The following is a 22,559-nucleotide window of genomic DNA, read 5'->3' on the forward strand; positions in this document are numbered from 1 at the left end:
ATCTTACGTCACGTGACAAAAGCATCGAAGTAATAAACGAAACAACAAGACGGCAGAGCTTCAATAATGGAAGTTGGGGATTTAGTTCGAACACAGAAATAAAAAAGAGTAGAACGACATTGTGTTTTGTCCCCGCGAGGATAAAGTAAGTTACATTCATTCATTTATTCACATTTCGTCGGTGTGCAACAAAAGCGTTCAATGTGGTTTTAAATACAGACAAACGTTAATACAAACCAAATACCCATTGTATGGCAGCACAGACCAATAATTACTTTGGGCCAGCTTAATAATGACAGATTATTCATAGGTTGGACTATCAGCTTAAAGTAAATATTTGTGAATTTGAGCTTTTGTTATTAGGCTAGTTGTTACAACTTACCTGTTATTATAAACATGTGTAAGATATTCATCAAATAAAGTTTCAACATTACCATGCAATCGTCGTTATGAAAATATTGCAGTTGTTGTTCCAACAATACCAATTGTTGTTATAACAATACCTTTACTACACACAGTATACCATATAGGTACATCATGTTAACCCATATAGGAGTGTGGCGAGAAAGAAACTGTTTAGACCTGAGTTTCAAAGAGTAAAATCTTATTTCGTGTGTTTTACGTGTATAGATGGTAGGATTTTCGAGATAGCATCTTACCCCATCCTGCACCGTCTTACCCCGCTATAACACCTGTACGTGGGTCGCTAAATAACAGCTAAGAACACATTGCTGAATCGCACCATAGGTAACACAGTAGGCTATAGACTGTAGGAGTGGGATGGTCACATTTGTCGCATTGCCAATATAATACCACGTGTGCTTCTATCAATAATTATATATTTCTTAAATTGTTGTCAACCAGTAAAGCTGTAATAATACAAAGTATTATGTATTATCCAAATACCGTTATATATTGTGTATTTCAGATATAGAGACTACATTTGCATGAGGCTATACAATCTTTCCCCGCCCTATATGTCATGATTTGATTTTGGTCAAAATAAGTTTGATGTGAGATTAGCAATAAAAACAGCTGTTAGACCAAAATGGTCTAAACTCTAAAGCAAACTGCCGTAACAGCATAACGGGATTAACAGTGGTGTTTGCCTTGCTCGTTAATTCTTTCTTTGACTTGTTACCTTGAGTAGCCTGCACAATCATTAACTAGTTCATCTGGGTCTTACATGAGCTATAAAAGCGAAGCACGTCCAACCTATACCGAGTACGCTTCTACAAATATACAATAAATTGTTTAGTAAACCCGGCAAAGTAGATCTGTGACAAACGTTGTGTAGATTCGTATGATGTTTCGTGAAGCTCAAAGCAAATCCGCTATTATAATGCCGACTGGTTTTGTCTTCTTTTAAAGAATGCTTAGTCCTAATAACTATCAGTTAAACCATAGGTCTACCTATATGGTATCTGTAAATACATTACATAACTCTTGTGTATGTAAGGTTAATTTAAAGTTGTGCAAACTATATTAGCAATATATATGTACCATGAAAGTAATTATTGCTGGATATCCGAAGACAGGAACAAAGTCCTTAACGTCGGCGTTGCGAACACTTGGATATACTGTCTATGATTATTTGGAAAACTTTCAATTTCTTTGCAATGATTGGGAAAAGGTTTTGACGGAAGGTGGAAATAGTGAAGACTTTTATAGAATGTACAACGGGGTGGATGCAACTTTGGATTCTCCGGTTTTTGTCTTTTGGGAAGAACTGCATCGAACTTTTCCTGACGCCAAGGTATATAGGCTAGCTAAAGAGTTTTTAAGCCGTTGATAAATTATAAATCCCCATTTTAAATACATTCGTATTCTAATTAAATTTTACAAAAAATAAGCACTCCGGCGCCGTGGCATATAGTAGTTAGTGCGCGTGCCTGTAACCCAGAGGTAACCGGTTCAAGGCTCGACGCTGCTACCATTGTGGGCCTATTTGTGTCATTGGGCAATACACTTAACGGCACTTGCTCCAACCCAGTGGTCACTAATGGGTTGTCCAAATTATCAGCCATACATAGAAAATATGAAAAATTTCCTTACAAAGTAACATACACGGCAACTCGTAAGCTGGCACGAGGTGTTAAACCCGTGTTATAACAACTGTCGTTTTCCGGGCACGCGAGGATAAAGTAAGTTTAAGTTACATTCATTCATTCACGTTCAAAATAATAACCTGCGCTTACAACCAGTAGCCTATATATGGTCTCTGGAACAGACTGGTACATTTTTTTTATTTTAAAATTCAATTATCCGTACATAACGCTGTTAATGCATTCCTACAACAAGGTTATACTTCCAATCCGAGACGAAGATAAATGGATAGTTAGTTTAAAAAAGCAGTGCAAGCAGATTGATGATCACGTTTTGATGAAATTTTATAAGTTCTTCACGCCAACTGGAAGAAAGTACCAAGCATTCACACAAACGTGGGGTATGTTCGAACAAACGCATTTACTGAAATTTGGTTTTATATAAACCAGTTTTTTTTTAATTTTATGTTTGTATATATAGTAGGGTGGGGGAATATGGGACACCGTTTCGTTAGACCGCTGTTAGTTATAATAAATGCGCAAAAGGTGTCCCGTTTTCCCCCACCATACTATTATTATATTCTGTTTTGTATCATCTTTTCTAAACCATTGGAAAAAACAAATGTCATTTTCTTCGCGTGGCTGGGCAAACGACTGCCGTTTATAAAGCGGGTGTAGTATTTCATGATACCGCACTTGCGCGTTACCATTTTAAGGGACGTGTGTGTGTTTTAGGGGAGTGACTGTATTTTCTGTATGACCAACAATTTCAATTACAGTAACCGCAGCATTGGGTACGCCATTGAAAACTGCGTTTCATAAAACACCGGTGAACGAACTTTTATACAGAACACGATACCGTCAGCACAACAAATATGTAACAGAGGTAAATCATCTTCTATATTATAGTAAATGAGCACAGAAATCAAACAAATTTTAGGTGGTCGATGCCGACAAACTGCTGGTGTATCAAGTCAAGGACGGTTGGGAACCACTGTGTCAATTCTTGCAGAAAGACGTTCCCGAAATTGCATTTCCCCATGCAAACGTTGGTGGGACGTTTTTCCGAGATAATATGGAAACACACCCCGTACTATTGCGCATGAAAAATGAAATGATAACGATGCTCTCACTCATAGCTGTCATTATATCATTTGTTATATTTCTGTTCTGAAGGTTAAACGAATTGTTTCTTGGCAGCAAAAGAGTAAAATCGAAACACCCCTATTTTATGCGCGTTGCCTTCAAAAGTGGTGTTATTGCTTTGCTTATTTTATAAATAAAACACCGGTTTAAAAAAAAAACATCCATGTATTATTAAAGCACGTTGATGAGTTGGTATTTTCGAAGGGCAAAAAGCGAAGTAAAAGCACTGGGAAAAAGACGGATACCGTAAAAAGAAAACACGAGTTCTTATTAACGCAGTTGTAATCATCTTTTGAATCAATCAATTAACATATTAATTATTTATTAGATAGTTTTAGTCATTTTGCCCTTTAATATTTGTAACTTACTACATCCAAATTGATAAAAGTTTCGTTAATGAAACAAACTTCCGCAAAATCCGTCGTTCAAGCACACTAGCAGCGCCTTTTACGCACGTGTTACATCATCATTTTTGAAATTGCAAGAGAGTTGAAACACAATTAATTGCCAGTGCAAATTTATGTTATATTCAACGTTAAGTTAGGTTTACTTAATCACTAAAGTTATTTAGATCATGGCCGGGAAAGATTTATTAGGTCGTCTTACTAAACTCGGTGGAAGTGGTGTCGCGTTGGGTGGGGTCGCTGCTCTAATTTATGGAGTTAAGGTACTTAAGTTTTTAAAGTTGGATGCATGTTTTTGGTATTCCAGTCTGGTACAAGTATATATTCTGTAGTTACTTTATCAGTGCCCTAGTTTAAATATATCCTACGTCTATGTTTTTACCCAAAAAATAGTCTATTAGAAATGGTCTTCCCAAAGGACCAAATTTGTGTTTTTTTCTGAATCTGTCCAGTTAATGAGCAAAAATATCAGTTTACATTTTGTGGAAGAGTATTGTCTTAACATCTATTACCTGAAATGTAATATATGTGTCAACCCCCCCCCCCCAATAGTTTTAAACTGCAGAAAGTGCCATGATCATTTTTGGACATTGAATATGAAACGCTATATACATGTTGCAAATATTCTTTAAGTTTAATAAGTCTATCATATTTAAATAGTTTAATTTTATCATGACAGCTTTGACCTTAATTAGTGAAACAGTTTGACCTGATTACCAACTGTGATTTTAAGAGAAAAAGGCAATTAATCTTGTTTGTGTTAGGATGTCTAACAGCAGAGGTGCAAGCTCTAATTGCCTTTTTCATATTTATCTTTACGCCTTTGACAATTTAAAAGTGGGGAACATGAATGGTTTTGACATTAAGTTCTCATGTGTGACTATAAGTACATTGCCGTTTATTATGCCTTAGTTGCCTCAGGAGAAGTTCTAATGCTATTTACTAAGGCATGAGTTTTGAGTATGGGAGGGGGTAGGTAAGCATACTAATACAGTAGCGGTCTTAAGTTCCCACTAAGTCTTGAAGTTGTGTTCCCCCTTCTAACCATGTGTTAAAGTTTTGGTATCTGACTATCTGTGGTTGATTTGATTTTAATAACCTGATTTGTCTCTTCGATTACGGTAGCAAAGATTTAAAAACATTTTAAACGAAAAGACAGGATATAGTGGCAAAACAACAGTTGTTAAAACAAGCTTACAGTAAAAAACATATTTAAAATAAGCGTGGTCTCTTAACCTAAGAATTATATATATTATTTTTTATATATATTTGATACAAATATTTTACCTTCAGGAGTCCATCTATTCTGTGGAAGGCGGTCACAGAGCTGTTTTATTCAACAGGATAGGAGGTGTACAACAAGTCACATATGGTGAAGGGTTGCATTTTAGGTGAACATACAATACTCATGATGAAAGTATTTTTGAAAACTCAGATAACATTCTTGCTTTTTGATATGTGTAATGTATTTTATCCAAGAAGTGGTATTTATTAATCTGTATATATATATATATATATATATATTTTTTTTTTTTTTGTATTTTATATAATACATCATATACACAAAACTAGTATAATTATAACTACAATATGAATAACTAAACATAAAATATTTAAATTCTTTTCATAAATAAATATTTTGTTTCTATCAGTAAAAAACTTCTGACGTTGAACTTAAAATAAATAAATGTAATTGGCTTGTTTGTCTGCTGGTGTAGCGACCACGCCTTTTTTCTTCCAATTAAATGTAAATATGTTTTTCATGTAAGCATGTTTTCGTTTAAAATATTTTCTAAAAACTGTAAATAAAGTCTATAGACAATAAAAGTTATTTATTATTAATAATATAATATCCATGCATTATGCTGGCTATATTTCTACTACAGTAACAATTTGTTCCATCATAGGTTACCATGGTTTCAATATCCAATCATCTACAACATAAGATCCCGCCCAACTAGAGTTGGCTCTCCTACAGGTATTTATTTTTTAACTCAAAATAGCCCTATTAGCATTAACTATGCTGTGTTAAGGTAGTATGTTGGGCTAATGCCTTCAACACTTAGGGAGTCGGTTTTTGGTAGTTGAGCTTGAAGCTCTACTGAAGCCTGTTCAATACTTTTGTCATATCAACTCTACATTAAGTGTTGGTATCATATATATTTCTGTTTTTTGATATTTTGTCATATGATGATTTACAAGGCGAATAAGAGCTTTGACTTTGCTTGATTTGACATCACCCTGCGTCCTGTTTTCTTGATACACAGCTTGGAATAAGTGAATTTTTTTTAAATGACCTGTTCCATATGTAGTTATGTATTGTAACCACAGGATCCCAGTAACCCTTCTATCTAAGACTCCAGTAATACTGAAGTAACTGTATTTACTGATTGTTATAGAAGGCACATTTATTTTCTATTCTTTTTATATCTTGGTGATGTCTTGTCGTTTTATGCAGAGCAAAGAATATGTTTTACGTCTTTAGTAATCTGATGACATATTTTTCAACCCAACCTTTTATAGAGTAGTGTCTAGACTTTTTAGAAACTACTGCAAAATTGCGGTCTTTATGCAATGCTTGCTTATTAAGTAAAAGGCTATTATACCATAACATAGTTTTTGTTTATCTTGCTAAGTCATGCCTATGAATTAGGAGTCCAGGACAACATTTTACTAGTTTAAGTTATTGTGTATTTCAGGTAGTAAGGATCTTCAAATGGTGAATATTAACTTGAGAGTTTTAACTCGACCGGAAGCAAGTTCTCTACCATTGATAACACAAACACTTGGAACAGATTATGATGAGAAAGTAAGATATCTCCTTCTATACTTTTGTTCATACACAGGGGCGCAACCAGGGGGGCTGTTTTGCTGTCATGACAGCCCCCTTTTCCGCAGACACGCACGCAGCCAGAAAGTGCTAAGACGCACACACACGCGTTGCATTTAATATTACATTCCTTCGCTTAAAATTGGAATAACTTTTCGTTCAATTGTTACGTCACTTGTCCTATTGTAACGTAACTATTAATTATGACGTTTCATAATATAACAATCTGGAGGAATGTGCTAACTGCCCAACCAACCACGAGATCGAAACATCGTGTATGAGCGTCACATTTTTACGCTCTGCGCCGGCGTAGGAAATAAAGGAAAACGCATGTGGTAGCATACATTCAACACTTAACAAACGAAGCAATCGTTGTGAATTTATTCTCGTGAAAAGTGACGTAATAAAACTCTGGTTCTCGTGCGGTGCCAACAACACGTTTTTTGGCCTTTGTCCAAGCTCTGCCGGGGCGATACTTTGTAATAATATATTACAATTTGTGTTGGTTCCAATTTACTGATAGTGTCGCTCCTCGCACTTATATTTGCACCAATTAAAATGCATAATAAGCGCGGTTTATCAGCATTTAAATCAGTGGTTACCAAACTTTATCTACTCGCGTACCACTTTTTGGTTCAAGCAGCGTTCTCAAACCACCTACATACTAAACTACTAAAGGCTCGTGAACAATACATTTTAAATAGTAGAAATTAAAAACCGCACGCACACCTATTTTTTCCGCGGGCATGAACTTGGCACTGCCTTTCTCAAAGTTGAAAATAAAAGTAATTTGCCTATTAAACAGGGCAACAGGCGCGGTAATAAACAACCTAAATATGTTCCAGTTCCAGAAGTAGCACTGCTGTATATTTACGATGTTTTCCTCAGCCAAGCAGCATAATTATTACGAAACAGTAGGGATTCACACGTGGATTCATCGCGTCATAATAGCGATTGTTTGACCTGGGAATTGATTACGTCATAATAGCAGTTCACACGTTGATTATTTGCGTCATATTAGCGATTGTCCCCTTGATTATTTAGCCTGCAGGTGCTTGAAAACAGGTTGAATATTTGCCTTTTCGTGCGCATAAGTAAAGATAGGCTTGCAAAAATATTCTGTACACGCGTAAAGCAACGCCTAGGTTTAAAAAGTTAGGAACACCGGTGTAGGGAATATAGCATGGAATGTCACGCTCTACGTAATTTATGTGGATTAAAATAATGCTCACGACAATCACTAAAAGATCATTTGCGATCGTTTGGTGTGAACTTAATAAGGTGCTCGCGTACCACCTGGGAGGCCTTCGCATACCATAGTTTGGGAAGCACTGATTTAAACTAATCATCAGAAACAGAAATTATACAAAAGCTACAGATCATATGGAAGCAAATAAAACATGATTGTTTACCAACAATCTCGTTTTTGATGGAACAATCGTAATGGTTTATCAAAGGTATTCTGACGTAAATAATCGTTACATTAACATGCGTAAATCTGCAACAATGTTTCCTCTGTTTATATTAATTTAGATACGTCTTTTTAATAATGTAGTGTTAGTTTTAATTTACCGCGTAAAATAGAATATATATTCGTGTGCACAACCAATAAAGGGAGTGTTTTATCGCGTCAGAGATAAACGTGGACTAGACGTAAATATGACAGCCCCCTTTTGAACGCGCTGGTTGCGCCACTGTTCATACATCACATTTAAGGCTGCCGCAAAGTGTCTCTATAATAATAAATGCAGCTTTGTTAAACTGCTTCACGTCAAGTTCATAGGGAATGTTTCGGACTTCTCCTGATTTTTCAAATTGTATAGCAGTTTAATTTGACTTTAAAAAAAAGAACTTTTTTAATAAAATTCACTGTAGTTAAGCTAACCTTCCTTCTTTATATAGTATATAATTATTTTTTGGTGCAGTCTTATATTAACAATAAAATATTAAATTTTTCAGGTCTTACCATCAATTGTAAATGAAGTTTTAAAAAGTGTTGTTGCCAAGTTTAATGCTTCGCAATTGATTACACAGCGAGCACAGGTTGGTATAAAATGTTGTCTGTTAATATATATATACATATAAAACATTTCACAGATCTTTAACACTGATTTGACGCACCGAAAAGGCACATAGTGTCATAAGGATTCATACTGTGTATCACTTTCCACCAATTTAATATATGTCTTGTATGAAATGGGGGAGGAATATAGGCTCTTGTTCATCTTTACAAAAATAGTTCATCTGAATAGAGGCCCAAATAAGTTATCTGTTGGAATTATCCCTTATTCCAAAATAAATTTTTTCTTTAATCTGTCTCTTGGTTGTTTCATTTCAATTTGCTAGAAAAACTAAGTTCGATTTGAATCTGGCATGACAGTAACAATTTATTAATAAAAACACTATGTTATGTCATAGGTTTCGCTATTAATTAAGCAAGAGTTAACTGAAAGAGCCAAAGATTTTCATCTGGTGTTAGATGATGTTGCTATCACTGATTTATCCTTCAGTAGAGAATACACACATGCAATTGAAGCTAAACAAGTTGGTAAGTGGAAGTAATCAACTGTATTGTTATCTAAGATAAAGGTTCTCAAACTGTATGTCAAGACAAGTGGTGCAGCTAGGGTGTTCAACTTTTTAAAACGTTTTAGTATAACCTAGGAATAACTTTAGACACACTGGTGTGTTGTGAAACGTTCTTTAGATGTGACGCAGAACTGTTATTCAAACATACATATCTATAGGCCTATATATATGCTACTAAAATATAGGTTCTTTTAAAATTGGGTGTGCCACAAGCAGATCCATAGAATGTATCCTAAAATATTTAGGAACACTTAGTTAACATGGTAGTTTACCACATGTGTGTAATTAATATTAACTTTAGATATCTCTTGATTATGGTAACGAAAAATTTAGAAAGATTTAAATGAAAGACCGAATATAGCAACAAAACAACAGTTGTTAAACACACTTACAATTAAAAACATAATTACATTTAATTGGAAAAAATCGCTACACCTAGTTACACCATGCACAACTTATTAATTGAAATGTTTTTAATTTGTACAGCTCAGCAAGATGCCCAGCGTGCTCAATACATAGTTGAACGAGCGAAACAAGACAGACAACAAAAGATTGTACAAGCCGAGGGAGAAGCACAAATTGCTAAAACAATATCCTTCATTATAAAATATTGGTTTCTTGAATGTTTATATAACTAGTGCTCAAGCTGGTGTTGGTGGTTAGATTGTACAATATGTAACTAGATGATACTGGTTGAAGTTAAAGGTTGATGCTGCAACCATTGTGGGCGTGTGTGTCCTTGGTTAAGAACTAAACCAAGGCTCTCCAATGATTTGTTTAAACTGCCATAAAGAAAAAAGTAATCTTTAAATCTCGGGGCGTTTCCTGTTGCGGCACCTTGTGCACATAGAATAGAATCTTTCAAACATAATCACCCACAAATTGTTGAGGTGAATAAAGCCATGAAACATAAATTGTGTATAATTGGATACCTGTGTTATAACTCCTTTTTTTCCACATCCTCCAATAAAAAATAAACGGTTATCAATTAACATTATTAACTGTAAAACATAAGATGCTAAATTTCCTTATCTAGTATAACTTAGGAGAAGCCATCAGTAAAAACCCAGCTTACCTTAAATTAAGGAGAATCCGAGCAGCACAGAGCATTGCTAAAACAGTAAGCAGAAATATGATTAACAAGTTACTTGATATCATACGGCTTCATTAAGAAAGAGAATACATAATAAATACAAATGTGTACAGTGCTAATACATATATAGAGTACAAAGCCTGTGTTAAACCAGCATAGATTGATTTTTTTAACAATTATAACTTGGAACAGGGTCATTGATCAATAGCAGTTGCTAATCACAGTGTGTTGGGAGACATTCTAAATTGTCATACATCTTACTTTGCAATAGTTTTTTGTATGTTTTATTTAACACTTTCCTCTAGTATTAAAATGCCCAGCAGGTTTTATGACTAAGATTTTTAGTTCCTTCTCTTACTTGTTTTAATTAATTTGGTGTTTGTTTTTGATTGGAAAGGATAAATAAAATTATTTATGTAGGCAAAGGAATTACTCACTTACAAGGTTTCATATATTTCAGCTTTCACAAGGCCAGAACAAAGTATATCTTGATGCAAACAGTCTCATGCTTAAAATTGGTGATGATGTTTATGAAAAGTAAGTACAAACACTCAGGGATTCTAGAACTTTTACCCCACAACATAATTTGATCTAGTTTGTTTACAACATACAATTTTTATAAAGCCATATTTTAAACAAGTTAGGCTAATTAAATGTTCATAATAATGTATACAATTAGTTTTTATATACATAGTAAGCAGTAACTCGTAGTACATGGTAACTCATAAGCTGGCATAAGGTGTATGAAACACAACACCTGTGTTATAACGACTGTCGTTTTCCAGCCAAGTAAGGATAAAGCAAGTTACATTTATTTATACCTAATTATAGTGAGTAAACTAGATTTAATGGATTGTATAAAACTGTTACTGTAATTCAAAATATCTAAATCTAGGACGCAAATTATTGATTGTTTTGATTAAATTCAATTCATGTATGTTTCATTGGGTTAAATATTTTTTTTGTGTTTTTAGAAGAAAACTTTAAAATAATTTCCATTCTGCGTACATGGATTCCTGGTTCAATTGATTTCTTGCGTGAAGTTGCAACATTGACTAATTCTTGATCCACACCGGCTGCACCATTTGTACATTACGTGTTGTGAAATTCAATAAACAATTATCTTGTATTTCAATTGTTTAACATTTAATTGGAAATCAAACTTTTTAAAAAGGAAAAAAATACAGGAAATGTTAGTATTTTCAATTTGTACCAAGCTGGTTAAAATCAGTGCTAACACCTGTATCACTCATAAAATTAATCGAAATCTGCACAAAATGGATAAGGCATTTTATGTCTTTGTTAATATAAATAACATAAAATGACCATAGAAAGGATTTTGTTATAGGTAATTCAAGGGTTAGAGACATAAATATTTGTGACGGATATAAAATGTCTGGTTGATAAGATCACTGAACTAACATATCCTCTATTATAACTTTGATCTTACTTTTAAAACAAAGAACTGACAGACAACAGCAACCAATAATTAGGAAAACGTAAATTTATTAAACAGTACAATATTGTAGCAGCAATGGCGGTAAAATATAAAATACACCTCGATTGTTTTCATTAAGATTACAAAAGGTAAATTATTTCCTTTATCAAATGCATTGTGTTGACAAAGCAACGAACTAAATTCTTAAATGTATTAACATGAACTTTCAAATTCATTCGGATAATTCATCAATAACCAAATCATCTAAACAAAAACACAACATTAAGGCAGTGAGTAAGTAGCAGCATTGAGAGGTCTCAAAAAATGGCAGAGGTGTGTAGCAGAGGTTAGGAATTAAACGTTCAATTAAGAGAGGCAACCTCTTGTGCATATAGTGGAAATAATATGCAGACAATTGTAGGAAACAACACATGCATGCTAATTTCACTATTGGGGTAGGATTGCATTGATATGCAGTTTGAAACAATACATAGTAGGGTGAGGGAGACGGAACACTTTTAGCACATAATATCCAATTATCCTGATCGTATTTTAAACAATTACAACGGCCTATCGAAGTCGTGAGAAGACGGTTTTATAATTCTTTGAATGTTCTTTGTTTACTACTGAATGGGCCTAGAAAATAGAACAAAAAGTGTCTCATTCTGCCCAACCCTACTATACATGTAAATTTACTTTTCTGGCCTTGGTTGAGATGCTTGCGAATCTCCTTCACTACTGCTATATGAGCTTTGTGATGAATGGCCACATATAGCGTGGCTGGCTTCAGTATGTGGTTTTTGTGTCACATACGGCACGTACTTACCGGACTCAAGCATTTGATATGTGGGTGTTTTAGTTGGCGTTTTAAATTGTGTAATTTGATTTTTCGATTGTATTTGTGATTCTATTTCCAACTGACTTTCTGCGTCAGTTATCGGCTCAAACGCCCATGACATTCGACTTTGATCATCAATGTCTGTCGATTTTTTGGGTCTAAGTTGTACCTCGTCTATTCGTTCCGCTGGTGTGACTGACCGACGCAACGATGTTTCAACTTCAAATGTTGATGATTGTTGAGTTGAATCTGTTACGAACGATGGAACACCACTTTCAGATGGGGATGATGACCTGGGTTGTATAAAACATTCATCATTATTTTAAATATTTTTACATATTTTTACAGGGTAGGCAGGGTAAAATTAATACAAGGTCTTTTGCACAATATAAATATTACTTTAAGGGCCTTCTGGCATTTAGCTATATTGGTCTTTCTTTGGCTTATTTCACATAAATTTTAAGTATAAAATCAATTACTTTTAGAATAACACTCAAAAGACTTAGCAAGCAACTTTATGAAATAGTGCTCAAATTTGGGTTATAACTACAGTGGATATTCACACACATGCAAGCAATGTGAAACAGACTTCTTAAAGTGTTTGTCAAACTATTGTAATGTATCATAAAACAGAGAAGCCATAAACATTTCACTTTTTGATTAAAGTTCATAAAAGAGTTTCAGAATTTAAGAGAAGATTTTGATGCAGACAATTTAAAGTAAAACATACAGTATTTTTGGCGGTTAGGTGTTAGTGGTTAATAGTTAGACAGTAGATGTTAAAGTTAAAGCTTTAGTATTGTCAGCTTTAGGATTTGGAACTTGAATTGAAATTGAAACTAAGTAACCCACACACTTGCTTAATAAATGAAACACAATATTTAACCTTGATGAAGAAGAAGTCATAAATCCTGATGATGAAGATGCAAGATCTGATGGAGGAGTTAAGAATTCTGATTCATCCTGATGGTGTTGAGATGGTGATGCAGAATGAGAGGATGATTTATCTTTTCTTCTCCCAGAAAGACGATCATCAAGTGATTGTTTCTGGTCGTCATTGGTTGGTGTTTTTACGTCATCGGTTGTTATGTTTTCCATGGCTGGCGTGACGCGTGATCTTCGTGAGCTGTCTGGGCAATCAACTCCTCTATGTGATGAATCATATCTCTCATCATATGATCGTGAAACATGATTTTGTAACGTTGTCATCTGCTTTGTGTACGGCAGTCTCCGATGACTTGAACTGCTACCCCCTTGGCTGGTGCTACCATACATAACAGCTTGATTCACTGCACTTGATAGAAAGTTAGGCTCATTTGATGTCGATGCTTTCTGAAACAGAACTTAGTAAGACAAATTAACTATTTAAATTCACATATATAGAACAGTAATGGGCGAAGTGGTGATAACAGCATAAAGTATAAATTTTAGTCTACAATTACGATATACTAGAAATAAATGACAGTTTTTTTTAATGACAGTTTTGTACTTTTGTATTTAAATTATCCAGACTAGTTTTTTTAAATAAACCAGCAACATGTATAACAAAAATGACTACTATTTTATTTTCTGAAAAGTAATACGAGAAAGTGTTGGTAAAATCAAAAAAATACAGATTATGGTCTACAGTAACGATGTTTGAAAGTTTTGTTTGTACTTTCACACCAAAAAGCTTTAGCGGATAATTTAATTCTGGATAAACGAGATATGAATCATCAAGTAGTAAGGTACTTTATACAAACCTGAACATATTTATGTTGCAATGCACTCTGTGCAGTAAGTCTCTTACCAGGATCAAACACAAGGAGTTTCTGTGACGAAAAAAAATTGAATATAAATAAATCAAATGTGCAACTGCCATTGCTAACAGAAGTAACCCATTGTCTTGTCGGTAAACGCAATGCGAAGTGCAACATAACCAAGATATTTTATTTTTAAGGTGATTTTTTTATGTGTGGCTGAATGGAATCCATGTAAAAAAAATGTGCCAGAAAATCTTTTCTAAAAACCTAAAACTTTTGGGGCAACATATTTCAATTTGAAACTTTCCTTTACTCAACACAAGTTACAAGTTGAAAATTTCATTTTTTAGTCCAGTTTTAGTACAAAGACCACAGGTTTAGTGTAAAACATAAAATAAAGCATTTAGCAGCATATTGGTGCGCTAACCTAAGAAACATAGTTTGTAAAAGTCCATTTAACATAGTGTGTGTCCACATTTTGTAATTGCCACATAAATATAAAGATCAAATAAATGTCAAACCTGTTTGAAAATGTACATTTCACAGAATCGAATGTTAGCAGTTAAACAATACAAAAATACATTTTAACATGGCAGTAGAACCTGAAACAGTTAAACATATTCACCATTAAAAAGTCAGCAGCATCTTCAGTGATAGAAGGAACAAACTTTTGTGGAGGTCTAGGTGGTTGGGGAGGGAAAGAATCAATCGGAACAGCAACATTAAGTGGCCATTCTGCTTCACTTGGTCGACCAATGAAACTAAATTGAAAAATTCAATTTAACTTCGAAAGAATAAATAAAAATAAATGAATGAAAGAAAGAAATTTATTTTGTATTTTCGGTCACGATAACAAAGAACGGGAGAGTTTACAACGAAAAGACAAGTAGTAACAACGGCAAAACAACTTTTATAAACTTTTGCATAAATTGAGTCATTTGAGTCAAAACGAAAACCCTACCAAGTAAAATAAGCACCCACAAAGGTCTATATGAGGGTACCATGTGTATATAATGGGCATAAAATTACTTACATAGGCTTATAATGATTATAACAACCTATTTTTTAAAAAAAAAAAAAAAGTTTTACAATTTGTGCACAAAATATACCACATAACAGTATCAGTGATTGTTATTAAGGAGAGTCTCTCATAACAGATTCCCAGCAACCATCTTAGTTTGCTTTATTTCTCTATGCAAATTATGGCTCTGTTTGTTTGCGGTAGGGAAAGGACTTATAACATGGGTGGCTTATAGCAGTATAGCGCGCTCATTGCTGTCACTTCATACACCTTCAACCTGCTTATAAGTTACCTGGTATGCAACTTTGTGGGTGATTATTTTTTGTATGAATGTTTACAACCCATTAGTGGCGACTACGCTGAAGCAATTACAGTAAGTAGCTTGACATAAGACACACCCTGCTTTGTCTTTTAGTCCTGGTTATCCCCATGTTATAAATTAACATTATGCATACCGGCACTTCTCCCAATATTGACACGTTAAACTTACTCGAATATTTTCTTGAGTTGATTCACATCTCCGGTGCCCCGGAATAAAGGTCTGCAATAAAATGTCCGCACTTTAAAAATATTATTTTTGGTTTATAACAAATACTTTTTCATATTACATTAAGGCTTGACAGTTTGTGTTTATTTCTTGTCTCTTTATTGTTTTTAATGAATATGATCTTCCTTATCATACAAATTTTTCCAATACTCAAAGTAAAGTCAAAATGTCAGTGCACAAAAATGCCAGAAGAGGTGTATACCGTATATTGTCTTGATAAGTATATGGATAGATGTAACTTACTTTATCCTCGCGTGGCTGGAAAACGACAGTTGTTATCACACGGGTTTAACACTTCGTGACAGCTTGTGAGTTACTATGTATGTTACTTTGTCGGTGATTATTTTTTGGGGGGATTTTTTCATTTTTATATATATGGCTGATAACTTGGACAACCCATTAGTGACCACAGTGTCTTGCCCAAGGACTCATACACCCACAATGGTAGCAGCGTTGAGCCTTGAACCCATTACCTCTGGATTACATGCAGGCGCGCCAACCACTATGCCACGGTGCCAGACAAATATACGTGCTTAAATTATAGTTTATAAAAATACAATAAGTTATTTACCTTCTATTAAATAACTCGGCAAAGATACAACCAGCGCTCCAAATATCAACTGGTGTTGCGTAACTGTCAAGTAGTAGAACTTCTGGTGACCGATACCATAAAGTTACTACCTTTAAAGTAGGCACAATGTAAATTTGCAATACATACAGTGTCTAATAATAATAATAATAAATTAATAATATTAAGAACTTTATTCGCTTCTTCGATTACGGTAGCGAACATTTAGAAAGATTTTAAACAAAAGACAGGATATAGCGACAAAACAACAGTTGTTAACTATATAACTATGTGAAAGTCAAACTAATATATTCATTTAAAAATTATGCACTTTTTCAAGTATATTTAAAAACACAGATAGTTTATATGCTATTCAATTCAAGGAACCTTGGGGAAAAAACTGTTGCAAAGCTGACTGAAAGTAAAAGGTAATTGCATTTTTGAGCTGCCCTGCTTAAACTACACAGTTGAAAATTCCCAAATTGGTGGTGTCAGTAATTTTCCCCCAGCCTAAATGGTGCCCTCATTGTGGTTAGGCCAGCTTTGATGACCTGATGTAATTTTAGATAAGTTTGGGGGCTTCAATCAATGTGATATACCCTACTTGCATAGGTTTTAAAAATCTATGAAAAATGTTACCACTTTTAAAATTCTTTTTTTTTTTAATAAAATTTTTAGTTTTAAAATCCTTTTAAAAATGTTACCACTTCAGTTAGTGCCATATCAATGCTGTAAATTCTGGCAAGACCAAAATCTGCGATTTTAACTTGACCAGTTGTGGTGATGAGAATATTTTGTGGTTTCATGTCTCGATGAACGACCCTCATGGAATGAAGGAAATCCAAACCCCCCAACATTTGCCGCATAATATCCTGAACAGTTCAAATTTAGAACCATTGTGTTGCTTAACACAGACTTACATGCAAATTAAATTGTCAATTAATCTCGCGGATAATTCAAAGTCAATTAAAACTTAAGTTCAACTTACTGTGACTTTTTCCGGTTCTAATCCAGAGTCGGGGCATTTTTTTAAAAACACGTCAAGATCCTGGTCAACATATTCAAACACAAGCATGAGTTGTGTTTCACGTTTTGAATGGTGGCCAGCACAAATGTCAAGTAATCTGTAAGAAAAAACATTTTAATTAGTTTTCTACTGAAGCTTGAAAATCCAAATAAGCTTGAAGCTGTCTCAATGCTTCTCTAAAGTTAAGGATAAGGACATAGCTTTGACAAGCTACCCAACTCAGTCAAACTCTGAGTTTGTGATATTTCAAAATCTCAATCACAGATTTAATAATATAAATTTGTAACAATAGTTGTTTGGTTAGCTGTAAAGCACCCAGTAATAACATTTTTTTGGGTGTCTAAAGATTAAACTTTTTAGGTGAACTTTGTGGTAACTTCAAAACGTTGGGACCAAAAGTTAAAAAATCTTTAAATGTAAAGCAAGTGCATTCACAATTCATACACAACACTTGGTGGGTTGTACAGCTGCAGACATCAGTGTTACTTCATTCATTGAAAAAGAAATTCCATTCATAAATATTATGAGTAACGCAGCAGGATACATACAGAGCGGAAGTAATTGAATCAATTAACGACAAACTCACTCATTTAATCATCGCATTTGATTTTATTCTACTAAATACTCTGTATACATTTTTGAAATCCATTCATAAATTATAAAATGTTACTTAAAATTAATTCACGCAAGTGAAGCGAACAAAATATTCTCGAACAACTGTTTAGGATTTGCGTAAACTACATCGCAAGTTGACAGTTAAATACACGATCAAATGATATTTCCTTCCTTAATTCACGCGCTGTTACACATTACACCAACTTCGGGCATTAGAAGTTAGGCCTACCCTTAATAGTAGAGAAAATACCACCATGTTAAGCCATTCAATCTTATATATACGTAACAACTATTTTAATAACATGAACTTTAATTATTTTTCAAATAATGTCTTAATTTAAAACAACCAACATATAAGAATGAACATTATTAACCGTGAAAAACATACTAGTGTAGTCTGAAATTAGCCCAATTTATAAGACAGTCACATATATATATATATATATATATAATATTTAATTAAAACATAAATACATTAATTTCTTTTAATTTATAGAAAAGTAAATATATTTTACCATTAAGTATATATATACAATATACATATATTAATGCATGGACCAATATTTTAAATACAGTAGCAACAAGTTAAACAAAAAATAAGAGACAAGTAATTTAAAACTTATATATTTGTAGCAGCACTTGGAAATAGCTATCGACGCAATGCTTTGAATAATAGTGAATTGCTGTGTGGAATTTTAAGTAGCTCTTACAGTTAACTATTAAGAAATCAGGCTTCAACTGAGCTATTGTCCTAAAAATCCAGCAATGTACATGTGGCAGTAGGTTAAACTTTCCAAGTTATCTTCAGAATTCAAAATCATACGTATATATTCATAAATGTAATTATAAATTCAAATCTCACAATGAAAATATGAAAACGAAAAGCTGACATTATACGGTTTATGATTAGAGGTTATTAGCTTATGGCTTTGGAATGTTGCTTAAAGGTTAGAAGCGGAGCTTATGAATTATAAAATAAGCCCCTAATTTAAACCTTATTTGTCAATGTTGAATTGACATGAAAGAAACATTTAACAGCTAAATATACAGCACATGAATGAAATATATTTTATAAAGTCCTAAATCCTCACCTGACAACATTAGGGTGTTCACAAGACTCAAGCTGCCTCAGTAAAGCTATTTCACGGACCGTACTCAAAGGCATACCTTGCTCAGAATTTTCCACTCGAACACATTTTATTGCCACAAACTTATTCCTGTCGAATAAATTAAAAGAAGTTTTAGAACATTTACCAATAAATGGGCACGTAGTACAACTTTAAATTAATTTTGTTGATGTTTCATAATAAACCAGCCTTTTGGGACAACACTGTTTATTAACTGACTATCATCAGCATTTTTACACATCTGAAGAGTTCAAAAAAAACTATGTATGAAGTATACATACAATATGGGACCTATATTATAGGCTATACAATACTCTTTCGAAACCCCAGAAATTAGGCACACTGTGGAGTAAGATGGATTCGATATTTTCTAATTGTGTTTTTAACAATTAACCACACTTTTTTAGTCCTTCGAACATGATTATATAATTCTGTAAATATTCTTTGTGTACTATTAAAAATAACGACCAAAGAGAAAAAAGCGGCATAACCATCTTACTCAACCTAAGCCTTGCTAATGAAGGCATTTGTGAATTTGAGTCCATATTCTTTGAATTTAAGTTAGTGAGAATCCTTTATATGGCATAACATACTCATCATCACTCTGCATGTCTTGTGCCTTAAACACAACACCATAAGCACCAACACCAATCTCAGATAGTGTATGGTAACGCTGGTTTGTCCATGGACTGCTGGTAGGTTCGGCATGTAAGGATGACTGACTGGCACGAGCACTTGGTGCTTCATCTGCATCATGACTCTGTTCACTTGTCATCACCTAAACAGCCATAACATTCATTAGTCAACTATGTAAATTACCGAAAATACATATAGAATATACAAGTACATTAATACAGTATAAAGTATGGATACAAAGTTAAACAATAAAGCTGTACAATATATAATACTGAACAATACCACTTCTACAGAGCTTTTACTGCATTATATAACTCTACAGCTGAAATAGTTGATTTGGTATTTACAGCAACAGCCTGTGTTGTGTACAATATAAAGTAGGCTATAACGTGGGCACACCAACCTAACGAAACTGTGTACAATATAAGATAGGCTATAACGTGGACACACCAACCTAGCGCCACAACTTGTCGCTGTCTTTCAGAGCTTGGCTTTGGAAACTTTGTAATTGACGTGTGAATCAATATGTTTCCTTGAAATTTCACGATATATGGACTTTCAAGGCTTTGACAGTTTAACCTCAAATGCCAGTAACATGACTGCCGAACCACCTACGCAGTAATAGAGAATTCCTGGGACACCTAACATTCCAAGTGAGAGATAAGCGCGTGGGTCCAACGACGCAGGGAACACGAGGTCGCGCTGCCTTTCTTTGTGTACATTCGGCGAGTGCACGAAAAAGAAAACATCAAACCAGTGCCGCCGGTGTGATGACGTAATGCAGAACGTTGCGTCGTCTAGCGACTACCTATTTCAAGTATTGAACCCTGCGTAGGTTTCGGTGCGCACATATAAACCGCCGTTATAATATAGACAAGTTTTGCAAACGATTGTAAAATGATGACTCTTGTTTACACATCGATTCGTTTCTGTGACGTCATGTTTTGCATATTTTCGCATACCATTTTACCAGAGATATTTATGTATCTCTGATTTTGACATTGGCTGAAACAGGTTTTCGTACAATGTTTTCAAGTAAAAATACCTTGCTCATTATACGATACTACCACAATAAAATTATTTATTGCCAATTAATAAAATGGAATTGTTGTCCATTATAAAAGGACGATCAAAGAGATTAAAACCAATTTCAAATTACTTGGTCTTAATCTTTTTGGAATGATAGTACTAATTCGTGGTATCACCGAAAAAACTTCATGTATTTTAAACTTGGAAATGTTAGTCAACATGTGCTTAAGTAAGTGTACCATCTTTCCCCATTAGACTATATTATTATAGAAGCAACGCCTTGTCGGACCACTGCCGATTAAGGATCGTTCAGATCCGCAGGAAGCAAAACTTTTGAACCATTGAAATCAGAAATATGACGATTTTTATTGCAGCAAGAAAAGTATCACACGATTCGACTGAACTTGTCCGGCGCCGTGGCGTAGTGGTTAGCGCGCCTGCCTCTAACCCAGAGGTAATAGGTTCAAGGCTCGTCGCTGCTACCATTGTGGGCGTATGTGTCCTTGAGCAAGACACTTAACGGCAATTGCTCCAACCCAGTGGTCACTAATGGGTTGTCAAAATTATCAGCCATACATAAAAATAAAAAAAAATAAAAAAATCCCCAAAAAAATGATCACCGACAAAGTAACATACTTGGTAACTCGTAATCTGGCGCGAGGTGCACACCCGTGTTATAACGACTGTCGTTTTCCGGCCACGCGAGGATAAAGTAAGTTACATTCATTCATTCATTTACATTCAACAAAGTTTACTTTCTCGTCGCGTTGACACTTAGAATGAAGTTGCTTGGTTTGTTCCACACTGCCCTATGATAAAGTGGGGCTTGGTACCGCACATCAGGATCGTTTTTCACCCCTAGATTACATAAAACCTGTCGCAAAAGAAAGGCTGCGCTAAATAAACAGCCCAAACCGAAGTATGTTTCTGTCACAGAAATATCTCCTTAACCACCTTCATTTTGGAATATAGCATACTTATTTTTGGACATCATTGCGAATTTTAAGCGCTGTGGTACGGTGGTTAGCGCGCCTGTCTCTAGCCCAGGGGTAACGGGTTCAAAGTTCGACGCAGCTACCACTGTGGGCGTATGTGTCCTTGGGCAAGACACTTAACGGCAATTGCTCCAACCAAGTGGTCACTAAAACTAATTCAACGAATAACCATCCACAAAGTAACATAACATGGTATAACTCGTAAGCTGGCACAATAAGATGTATGAAACAGAACACCCGTGTTATAACTATTGTAGTTTTCCGGCCACGCGAGGATAAAGTAAGTTACATTATTTTATTAATTCATTTATTTATAATGTAGGCTACAAGGGGCTGGGAGATTTTTGCATATTGTGCGGAATATGTTGTCCCTGTTAAGTTAATGGGTTTAACACATAATATTCAAATAGCCTGGTCGTTTTTTAAACAATTACAACGGTCTGTGGAAGTCGTTAGAATGCGGTTTTATAATTCATTGAATGTTCTTTTGTTTACTACCGAAAGGAAAGAGGAAAGTAAATAAAAAGGTGTCCCATCTCCCCCCTCCCTAATACATAGTAGGGTGGGGAAAGACGGCGGGCACCTTTAGCACATAATAACCAAATATAATATAATCTTGTTTTAAACAATTAACAACGGTCACTGTAGGAATCGTGAGGATATATGGTTCTATAATTATTTGAACGTTCCTTTTTATTACCAAATAGGACGAAAGAGTATATTGAAAAGGTGTCCCATCTTCCGCCACCTAACTATACATGAATTAATGAACGAATAAATGAATGTAATTTATATATTTCGTTAACTACCAACTGGGACGAAAAAGGACAATCAAAATATGTCTCATCTTAACCCGTTCTACTATAAAC

General features: G+C 34.4%; 3 protein-coding genes across 7 annotated transcripts; 2 read left to right on the plus strand and 1 right to left on the minus strand.

The window, feature by feature from the left end:
- Positions 1 to 1,387: 1,387 nt before the first annotated feature.
- On the plus strand, positions 1,388 to 3,349 carry LOC149734596 (uncharacterized). The gene is made up of 4 exons (XM_089879932.1): positions 1,388 to 1,756; positions 2,302 to 2,446; positions 2,825 to 2,931; positions 2,986 to 3,349. The coding sequence occupies exons 1-4, from the start codon at positions 1,505 to 1,507 to the stop codon at positions 3,217 to 3,219; spliced, it is 738 nt and encodes a 245-aa protein (XP_089736058.1). The 5' UTR covers positions 1,388 to 1,504; the 3' UTR covers positions 3,220 to 3,349.
- A 314-nt stretch (positions 3,350 to 3,663) lies between these two features.
- Positions 3,664 to 11,236, plus strand: LOC149734597 (prohibitin-2-like). 4 transcript variants are annotated; one of them, XM_089879926.1, is made up of 10 exons: positions 3,664 to 3,858; positions 4,889 to 4,986; positions 5,503 to 5,573; positions 6,295 to 6,404; positions 8,385 to 8,468; positions 8,844 to 8,973; positions 9,501 to 9,604; positions 10,057 to 10,134; positions 10,568 to 10,644; positions 11,082 to 11,236. In XM_089879926.1, the coding sequence occupies exons 1-10, from the start codon at positions 3,766 to 3,768 to the stop codon at positions 11,092 to 11,094; spliced, it is 858 nt and encodes a 285-aa protein (XP_089736052.1). In that variant the 5' UTR covers positions 3,664 to 3,765; the 3' UTR covers positions 11,095 to 11,236. The 4 variants fall into 4 exon arrangements, with proteins under 4 accessions (XP_089736052.1, XP_089736053.1, XP_089736054.1 ...); XM_089879927.1 differs by having other exon boundaries at positions 3,763 to 3,858; positions 4,889 to 5,008; XM_089879928.1 differs by lacking the exon at positions 3,664 to 3,858 and adding an exon at positions 4,420 to 4,571 and having other exon boundaries at positions 4,889 to 5,008.
- Positions 11,237 to 11,596: 360 nt separating this feature from the next.
- Positions 11,597 to 20,409, minus strand: LOC149734598 (uncharacterized). 2 transcript variants are annotated; one of them, XM_089879913.1, is made up of 11 exons: positions 20,121 to 20,407; positions 19,624 to 19,808; positions 18,995 to 19,120; positions 17,250 to 17,385; positions 16,966 to 17,133; positions 16,265 to 16,374; positions 15,637 to 15,687; positions 14,751 to 14,886; positions 14,126 to 14,194; positions 13,270 to 13,715; positions 11,597 to 12,676 (listed from the first exon to the last, which is right to left on the minus strand). In XM_089879913.1, the coding sequence occupies exons 2-11, from the start codon at positions 19,803 to 19,805 to the stop codon at positions 12,238 to 12,240; spliced, it is 1,863 nt and encodes a 620-aa protein (XP_089736039.1). In that variant the 5' UTR covers positions 19,806 to 19,808; positions 20,121 to 20,407; the 3' UTR covers positions 11,597 to 12,237. The 2 variants fall into 2 exon arrangements, with proteins under 2 accessions (XP_089736039.1, XP_089736040.1); XM_089879914.1 differs by lacking the exon at positions 16,966 to 17,133 and having other exon boundaries at positions 20,121 to 20,409.
- Positions 20,410 to 22,559: the final 2,150 nt, after the last annotated feature.

The sequence above is a fragment of the Ciona robusta genome, chromosome 6, assembly GCF_009617815.1.
Source record: "Ciona robusta chromosome 6, ASM961781v2".
Classification (NCBI taxonomy): domain Eukaryota; kingdom Metazoa; phylum Chordata; class Ascidiacea; order Phlebobranchia; family Cionidae; genus Ciona; species Ciona robusta.